Source organism: Stylophora pistillata, chromosome 6 (assembly GCF_964205215.1).
Source record: "Stylophora pistillata chromosome 6, jaStyPist1.2, whole genome shotgun sequence".
NCBI classification, from domain to species: Eukaryota; Metazoa; Cnidaria; class Anthozoa; order Scleractinia; family Pocilloporidae; genus Stylophora; species Stylophora pistillata.
This window is the reverse complement of record NC_142524.1, coordinates 33385015-33394890: the sequence shown is the minus strand read 5'-3', so window position 1 is coordinate 33394890 and position 9876 is coordinate 33385015. Positions and strand designations below refer to the sequence as shown.

The 9876-nt window shown below is 39.5% G+C and overlaps 2 protein-coding genes across 3 annotated transcripts in view; both read right to left on the bottom strand.

Annotated features, from left to right (window-relative positions):
* Positions 1–2001, bottom strand: part of LOC111324940 (matrix metalloproteinase-25) — a 9788-nt gene extending 7787 nt beyond the window's left edge. For both annotated transcript variants that reach the window (XM_022928602.2, XM_088762349.1), the window contains exon 1: positions 1675–2001. In XM_022928602.2, coding sequence (XP_022784337.2) covers positions 1675–1863 — 189 coding nt within the window. In that variant the 5' untranslated portion in view covers positions 1864–2001. The remainder of the gene's footprint in view (positions 1–1674) is intronic.
* Positions 2002–4262: 2261 nt separating this feature from the next.
* LOC111324915 (uncharacterized) lies at positions 4263–8323 on the bottom strand. The gene is made up of 6 exons (XM_088762350.1): positions 8025–8323; positions 7316–7582; positions 6977–7220; positions 6342–6563; positions 5551–6157; positions 4263–5158 (listed from the first exon to the last, which is right to left on the bottom strand). Exons 1-6 carry the CDS (start codon positions 8133–8135, stop codon positions 4720–4722), a joined length of 1890 nt encoding a protein of 629 aa, XP_088618476.1. The 5' UTR covers positions 8136–8323; the 3' UTR covers positions 4263–4719.
* Positions 8324–9876: the final 1553 nt, after the last annotated feature.

Genomic DNA, 9876 nt, shown 5'->3' with positions numbered 1-9876 from the left:
TTTAATTTACAAAGTACAAGGCAACACTTTCAGACGCTCAAGACCCACTATCCACGCCGCCATTTGAACTTTGGCGCTTAGCCCGTTACTGGAGTCGGCATGGCCTTTGTTCAAGCCCTATCGTTAGTGTTACGGCACGAGAAATTTTTAAGTGGTTAGGTTAATTTTTTGGACTTTAGAGTTACATTAAGAAAGATTTTAACAATTTTTTTTAAAGTATTTTTTATTGGCGGGACATACTTCTCCGTCACTTTTTGGCTGAATCGATTTTTGCCAAATGCCAGCTAATGAAAACAGCTTTCACAAGACCCGAAACAAACCCGAAACATGAATATGTTCAAAATATAGATTTTTTGCGGCGCAAGAATGCTGCACCGTTAAAATCGGCTCGTGTTAAATCACACTTGATGTCGTCCATGCGGACTGAAAGTCACGCAAGATCGCCATACCTATGGCTTTTGGGTATAGGTGAGACGCAACAGATCTGAGAGTACGGATAGATACTGAAGGTTACTGTGCGTTTCTTTTCCACGACAAGCAAAATCAAATGAGTATTGAGGGCCACTAGTTACTCAGTTGAAGCATTGTCCTGTGTTACCCTCGTTAAATAAAGTTGATTGATTGATTGATATTGAGTGTTCGCTCAACCGATTATACAACGGAAGAACAAGAGAGGTAATCGGGTATGTGAAAAAAAAAAAAACATAATCCAATTCAATATCTTTCCACCGATAGGCAAAAATCACGAAAAGAAGTACGTAAAAAATCTTACGATAACAATTCAATCGGCTTAAGTGTGTAATTTTTCGCAACCGCTTTGAGCAAAATGCTGCACGTAGAGCGCCTGCTTGAGGAATAAACTTACAACCGTTAAGAATATTCATATTTCTTGTTTACTTCAGAAGTCCATCTCACTGGGCTGTAAGCGTATTACGTGGGTTTTAAAATGAATTTTTTTTAAAAGCAGAGTGATGCTTTTGACTGAGAACACTCGCCTTCACATACCATGTAGTCTGGCTGCGTAAAGTAGAGCCAAGCCCAAATTTTAACACGAATACCAAAAATTCACAACATCGCTGATTTTCAATTTGCTATGCGGGACCCTTTTCCCTCAAACATAAGTTTGAAAGTCCCTCACACCCCTCCTCGTTTTTCTTCCCAACAATCGCCCTTCGCAAACTTTACAAGCGGCGTTTAGAACAAGAGAATCATTATTACAGATTTATAATTGTACTTCTGTTTCTTAAACTTCAAACTTTATGCTTCAAGCTACATTCGATAAAAGACAGAGTAGGGGATACATTTTAATATTTTGGTATTTGGCGATCGTAGGCATTAGACGTTGAATGAAACGTTCGTACAATTTTCGACGTGTTCATATTCCCACCGGACGTGAGGATCGGCGGAAGTGTCTTCGATCGATGACAAAAGCCATGCCAGACAAAAGAGCATTTACTACTTTGTAAGAAGAAAAGCGCTTTGAATTTTTTTTTTATTTTTTTGTTTCATAAAATGTAAGTGCTCTGGTGATTTTGTTTGCACAGCTTTTGCTACATTATCTTGTTTTGATAACCCGTCTGAACCTATGTCGCAATGAGCGATTTGAGAGAAAGGTCTGCCCGTTCCAAGGCTACAAATGGAAACCTAACTCCCTCATACAAAGGCAACACTTACGAAACAATATTCGGTGTCCACTTGATTGATTTGTTCTTGGGATGGCTTGCTTGGATCGTTCATAGTCCCTGAAATCGGTGCTGCAGAAGTTCGATCGCAACACCACAGACAAAGTAAAGCGATGAAGGTGATGAAAAGCCATGTTGAAATAAAGCTTTGAATGTTCAGCTTTGACCTTGTGGAATCCATCCTGGCCTTTCCAGGGGCCTCTAGGAACAACGGCCTCGGCGTGGCTCTTTATCAGCTGAAAGTGACAGCAACTGTCCTGAAAACGGACCTTGAGGTATCTTTACGTAAACTTGAGACGTTTGTGAAACCGCGACCAACTAAATCAAACATGTAATGTGACACTACTTTGTAAACGAGATAACATCTCTGTACAGGAATTTTTATTAGTCACATCAGGTCTATTTTGTTGAATATTGTCATCTGTCACTTGTTGTCTTCCTGCAATTGAAAGTGTGGTATTCAAATCCATCGAAGGCGTTTTACAAAGTTTATAAATCAATCTACTGGATAAATGAACCAACTTGGATGTTTTTTACATTTTGTGACTGGAATTTTTTATCTGTGTTTCGAAGTTATCTTTTAGCCCTTTTCTGGCAATAGAGAACTTCTCTTTTTAGTATCACACGACGGAACAACTCATATAGTTCACTGGCGCAACAAGTATAAAACTTTTTGTTGATCATTCGGGACACATTTTAGTGAAGCTGATGTCTGTATCTGTAAAAAAAAAAAAAAGAAAAAGAGAAAACTTAACTAGGTTTTTATTAATTGCCTTTTCATTTGCTTTTCGCAAAATTCGAGAACGTTTCAGTTTTATCAATCCGGATGCGGCCTATGTTCCATTTTACATTCTAAAGAAACTGACATGATTTGTGACTACTTTCAAGAGAGAAGTGATTAACAAGATGATATCAAATTCAATCCATCCCACACGTATTTGACCTCCCATTAAAAGTTGATTTCCACTGTTGTCGACTGACTTCACGTACGTTAACGTTGATACGTCACAACACCCGGGTGTTGTGCACCCCGAGATGATTTTCCAAATTCCCTCTTCCGATCTTAGTGGGAGGACATATTACTGCTGCTGCGCATTCCTTTACAAACTAGTTCTCAGGATAATCAGGTTTTATACCCGCTGACAACGGAATATTTCTAATATGTAGATTTGCGTAATCGCATCTCCTTGTTGGATGATGTGCTGACATCACAAAGAGGTTAATTATATTTAACAATTATTCGCCGAAGGCGAGGTGAATATCGTCGAATAATCCCCCGAGACGAAGTCGAGGGGATTATTTGACAATATTCACCGAGCCTGAGGCGAATAATTGTTGTAGTATAATTTCAGAGCTGAGCAACAGAGAAATTTCTAAGATCATAACATTTTAGTAACATTTATCTTAAGGAACCGCTCGACCAATCAGATTGCTGGAAACTCTTTGCTCAGCCCTGAAATTATACTATTTAGTCAAGACAGGTGGTTGTAAACCAGTTTTACGTTAGTGAAATACGATAGAAACAGGGTAGGGAGAGCCCGCCCGTGCAGAAAAAAAATGGATTACAGTTTAGCATTTTTCACAGACTGAACCACCCTCTGCTCCTTTTCTATTTTCTTTACGAAAATTTTGCGACAGGAGCGGAAATCCAGCTTAACAACTTCTTAGCCCGAATAAAAACATGATATTTGTCGTCAAGTCAAATTCTCGCCTATTTGCTTTTGTATCACTCTCAGCTATATTCCGTTGAGATAATCAGCACATGTTATAGATAGCAAGAAAGTTCAGTTTGGATACTTAAAATATTGTCAAAAATTTTTTGCGAGCTAATCGCGTTTCAAGTGCCGAGAGATAAGCTTCGATATCTTGCCTCAATCCAGTTGGGCCGTCAATATATCACTGAACATGGGACAATATGGACTAAAATTAGGTCACCATTTTTAGAAGATACACGTATAGTGACGTAGCTGCCTGAAAACGCTGGAAACAGTGGAAGGTAGCGCACGTGACATGAGCGAACTCGATTATGTATTTGTCGCCTCGCAGCGCTTTTACTTTTCGCGCCCTTCAACCGCAGCAAAGAGGCAAGCATGGACGCCAACATCGTGCAATAATGGACTTGTTATCAGACCTTTTATCATCTTTTTCCTTTTTTTTTTCTTAATCTCAAAACGTAACACCATGGCAAGGTGCACAACTGAAAAACTTCGAAATTGCTGCGGTCGGAACGACTAAGCCACTCATCTGTTTAAACCGGCGAAGATCGAGCGAGGATCTTTGCACGAATTCGGGATGCATTATTGATGCTTAGTGCAAACCGGGAGCAGATAAGCCAGCAGAGTGTTCCATAAGGGTGAGCTGCGTCATTTCCGGCTGTAATATCGAGAACAAGAGAGCATCTTTCAAAAGAAGAGTAGGTTTTCGCAATCTGTGACGTCAACTTTATCATTCATGAAAGAATTGAGGGCCGGGTTTAAGTAGTAAGTGATTTGTCTCACGCAATGAGGAATTTAACGACAAATGGCGAGGGTTATTTCCATATGCATCAAGTACTCACTGTAATTCAAACTTATCTAAAACTGACTCATGAATTTTACTTTATTTGTCACCTGAATACATTACAGCTGTCAGTTCTCTCTCCCATAAAGAGCTACAGGTGGCCTCCCCTTAATCTTCGAGAACTGATAGATCAGTAATTTTCCCTTCCTGTTGTCAATTAGTCGAGGGAATTCGTTGTCTTCTCGAGAGAACTTCTTTGCCTCAGAAGGTGGCTCATTTTCATCGCTAGTTCGCTGGGAAAAGGATTTTTTTTCTAACGAAGTGGGATATTATTCAAATGACATCCAGAGGATAAACTGTATGATAATTATGCATTCTAAGAGTTAGAGAGCTAACAAGCTAAACCTAATTGAGCGAAAGTGACTTGACTAGCTTATCATAAACCGCGCCTTCATCAAAACGCTTTTCCATAAAATCCATTTGGATTCTAAACACAGCATTTTAATGGAAACTCGCAACAGAACTCATAACTGGTTTCCTAAAGCTCAGTAATAAGACCTCCAACAGGCGAACTGCTTTGTTGACTTTCCCTACACCTCATCCACTTGGCCGCTATCGACTTGGGATATCCTCTGTCCACTCTGAGCCGGCTTTTTCTGAGGTAAGGCTGTGGTAGTCGTAGTCTGTAGTAACGGTCTCCTTTGAAGATGTAAACTCTGTTTTTCATCCAAGTCATTGCCGCGTCAGGATTTATCAAACGTCGATCTGGCAATCGTCCAACTGACAATCGTCGTCGCCTATTCTGCCTTCCACTGAGGCGCCAGTATCTTATGCCTTTGAGAAAATACGTCTCTGTAGATCTTCTGGTATTGTAGGTGAAAGATGCATCGATGCTGCCTGTGAGGCGCCACAATCTGTACCGGCTACTAATAAATCCGTTAGTGGAAGTGAGATTAAAATCTCTGTACTCCCAATATCTGCAAAAAAGGGTCAGTGCCAAGGGTAAGTACACCGGATTGTCAGTGAATGAGATGCCTCTTTGTGAATTGAAATGCTTTCAAACACATTTAGTTTAACTGGTTTGGAAAAGGTGGAATTGTAAACCCAAGTGATAGTGGTATACACGGTTGCACAATCAAGTCTTTGAATACATATATGAAACGAATTAAACGAATTAATGAATAAAAAATTAAGATAAGAATAATCAATTGTTTAAGGCGATAAGTGAAAAAAAAGAAAAAATAATAATTAAAGGATCGAGTGAATGAATGAAGAACTGAACGAATGAATGGATGAGTGAATTACTGAAAAAAATTACCAGAAAAATTACTTTCTACTGATTTTCTTTTGCTGAAATAAAATTCATTACCTTCTTCCTTTGAGAAATACAATATTTCCATTTCTGTTACGAAAAGCTGCATCTACGGGACATGCAACATCACTCCAGACGTCTGTAATTTTTTTAGGTTCACTTTTCACCAATGAGCTGGTGACTGTCCAAAACTGTTCTCCTGAAAAGAAGTACATCAATCTGTTTAGACGAAACACAGCGTCGTAACGAGTTCCCGGTAAGCAGGCTGGGTGATCAGGCTGTTTTGTGGTAGTCGGTATTTCCGTTGAAGGTGGGGATTCTGTGGTCGTTCGCAACTCTGTTGTAGATGGTAACTCTGACGTAACTGGTGACTCTGTGGAGGCTGGTGATTCTGTTGAAGTTGGTGATTCTGTGGAGGTTGGCGATTCTGTTGTAGTTGGTGCTTCTGTTGTAGTTGGTGCTTCTGGTGTAGTTGGCGCTTCTGTTGTAGTTGGTGCTTCTGTTGTAGTTGGTGCTTCTGTTGTAGTTGGTGCTTCTGTTGTAGTTGGTGCTTCTGTTTTAGTTGGTGCTTCTGTTGTAGTTGGTGTTTCTGTTGTAGTTGGTGCTTCTGTTGTAGTTGGTGATTCTGTGGTGGTTGGCGCCTCCGTTGTGGCCACTACCGGAGCTGAACAAGACAGAGTGGTTACTAATTTTCTATTTCACTTTCACACTTTTTATTTCAAACATAAAAGTTCATTATAGGATTCTATAAAAACAAAACAAAAACAAAAACAAAAGAAGCAAAACAAAATAAAATAGAACAAAACAAACAAAAACCACCACAACCACAATAAATAAAGAAAACTTACCTCCATACAATTGCTGAATACCTAAAACATCGTCTCTGTTGAGCTGGACATCCGGGACATAACCTGTGTAGAATGGATACATAATGGCTTCCCGTACGTCTGAATGAGCCAGACCCAAACTGTGTCCAAACTCGTGAATCGCCACCCAGTCGAGGTTGATACCTCGGGGTGTTCCTGTGGTGAACTCTTCATCGTCATCAAAATGAGCGTCACCAGAGAGACATTTAATAATGTATAAAGTAATGTCATCAGAAAACTGCAGCATATTAGGACTGTTTCACCGCACTCATTACTTAATTGCTTGGAATTGCCCTCAATTTAAGCAGTTGGAAAATCCTTATTGGAAAAGTGTCAAGAAACATACGTGACAACACCCACCGCGCCACGACTAATGCTAAAAAAGCTCCATACAATTTCTTATAATAACATTATAAGGAATTGTATGAAGCTCTCTGGGATACTTACAGTGTAAGCCCTGTGTGTCTTCTCATGGTCATGACCTTAACGTACACCTTAATTCAGAAACAGTCTTTTGACTGCTGTAAATTTGAAACCCACTTGAAAAGCCTTTTCACCTCTAATTAAATCAATTTTCTACTTCTCACCCACCCACTCCACCCTGGAATGCACCTCACCTCGATTATTGAGGGGAAAGAACGCATGAGCCAATGTCCCCCCTGGTCCGTCGAATGGGAATCCGTCCCTATGATCCCTTGTGACGAAACTAATAAGGATGTCCGCATCACTCGGCGATTGTACCTCTGTGAATCGTAATGTTGAAGCAGATTGCCACAAGTCTAAAGCATTACGAAAGACTTGCCTCTGTGTCTCTGGAGGTATACCGTCGTTCGTGAAGTTAATGATTCTATAGGTCAGATCCTACACCGACAAGAAGAAAGAAAAGAATTACATCACAGGACTCGCTTCTTCTCGCACGTTTACAAGACCAGTCATGAAACATTTTTTCATATTACCCTATTTCTCCAAAAGCTTCCCTGCAAATTAAATTCTCCCACATTTCTTTTGGATCTTTCCGACGTCGTTGGATTTGAGTCCTTCACTCCACATCTTGATTTTTTAAGCAACTGCATTGTTGCAGTATCGATTTTTCCTGTCATAGGAACATGTCCAAATCGTTGAAGTCTTCTCATCGCTTTCTTAAACATGGCAGAATTTTCGTCCTTTACGGAAGCCATTTCATCTGAATTGAGGTAACCATAGTTATACAAATAACCCGTTGCCTAAAAAGAAAAAGACGCATATGGTTTAAGGTTTGCCATATTTTTCTGAAGAATCATTTATGACGGACAAGTTTGCCTTTTTTCGTCGTAGAACGTTTAAGTTCAGATTATTGCAACTCGGCCGAATCTTCGTTATCCTCTATCCAACTTTAATATATTAGTTTTCAACAACAACAACAACAAAGGTTTTCGCGATTACTGTTATTGACCCAATAATAAATCTTTCATATTTTCAGACTACATGTATTATGAATATTTTGATATCAGTTTACCATCCATTCAATCTAACAAACACACATTAGTACATGTTCTCCGCAGTTTTGAGATCGGTGGTTAACGTTTCTCGATGGTTGGACACGATTAAGCTCCTACTAGCTCAAATTACAAGAGGCAAATTAATCTCAAAAGTTCAACTATTGTATACTTGTACAATCCGTCTTACCCATTTCATCATTTTATCCTTTCTTCCACGACCTCGCTGTCGACGGAGAGGGCGGTTTAGGACACAGCTCACAAGAGCAAGGAGTACTACCAAGAATAAAAAGTTCTTCATCTCGAGCACAGATGAATCTGAGCAACTCGTCCGTACACAGCTTTGTCTACTTTTGATTGCATCGGTAAAGTAAGTTTGGACAGGTTTTATAGCAAACTAAGTGGTTGGGAATCGACGTTATGCGTGGGTTTCTGATACACACCTTTTCACGTAGTTTAGTCAAACCGCTCATATTGCCGGATTTCATGACGTTTCCTTTCCAAGTTCATGGACCGACGATCACGCGCCGACCTGCCAATATCGGGCAGCCAGGAGGGGGAAAGTTTCGTTACATTATGCAATTAAAAAAATGGAATGATTCCAGGACTGTCACCCCATCTTGAGTAATAGATCATATTAACATGTATTTTGCGCTACTTGAAGTAATAAAGTCGAAAACAACAGATCTTTTTTTTTTTAGCTATTTCGTTCTGAAAAAAGCGTATGACTTTCAGACATGTTTTTTCATTTTTATTTTTTTTCTCTTTTAGCTAGAGATGGTGTGCGTGTTAAGAGTAGTAACACGATTTAACAATGGCTGAAAATGTTGGCATGGCACAGAGGAAGTTTCTTTGTCCCCCCTTCCCCCACCCCCCACCACCGACGAGTTAAACTACAGATATTATGATTCTGCGGTGGAATGCTTTACAAACTACGACACAGAGAATTCGCGAATGTTTTGAGAATTCGCGAATGTTCTGGGCCATAAAAATGGCTTACCTTGTTCCATACGTGTGTTGTTTGCTCCTGGTGTCGTTATTTTAACGATTTCACTTGATTTAAGCGGTTTTTTTTAATCCTGGTTTTCTACCACATAGAGAGAAGACTTCTCTTTTCTTTTTAACTATCTCTGTGGATATCTTGTAGAAAATCCCATACAAATCCCTATAAATATGCAAATTGTGTTCCTTGTGTGGTTCTCAAAGAGAGCTTGGGTCGCCCGTGGCATGTGGGTCAATCGCTTTGCATTACAGACTTGAGGGATTAAATATCCCTTCCGGTTTTCATTAAGTCTGCGGTCGATTTGCTTTTGTGGAATAGATATTGCCAGAATATCTCAGTTCCTTCTGCTGTGTCACCGACACGTAGGCTGAGATTATTTCTAAAATAAAATATACTACCTAGGCGTTCGGGCGGAAAAAAAAAAATTTTCTGCCTCAACCCGCAGAGTAGCTTCGAGTATGAATATGCACAAATATGGTGTCTGTTTGGTTGCCTATTTTGTTTGTTGTAATACTTAATTGACCATGATGACGCACTTGAGGTGCGTGAGAAGCAGTCGATATTCACACGTGAGAGACTCTTTGGGTCGGACTTAATATCCCTCTCGACTCAGTTGACAGCCGAAATAAAGTGAAGAAGGTATTAATCCACTCCTTCTAACGTCTTGAAGTTATCAGTCTTGCAGAGATATCAAGATTCTCATCTTATAAACAGGTACTGAGAAGTAACGGGGTTATCAACTTATCGATGTTATTTGGATATAACACCAATTGCTCTTCACTAATTTAAAAGGATTTAAGTGTAGTAAATACAAAATAAAACAGAACGAAGAGTTACTGATCCTTTAATATTGGGAATTGGAGTTAAACCATTAGTTGCATTACGTATGACAATAACGCCGTTTACTCTCAGTGATTTTTTTTATCTGAATAGGTGTTGCCTCTCAGAGATAGATTTTTACGATGAAAAAAATCGTGATTGACATTAATTCTATACATTGATTTAAAAGAAATTAGCTTATTATGTCAGTTCAAACCAA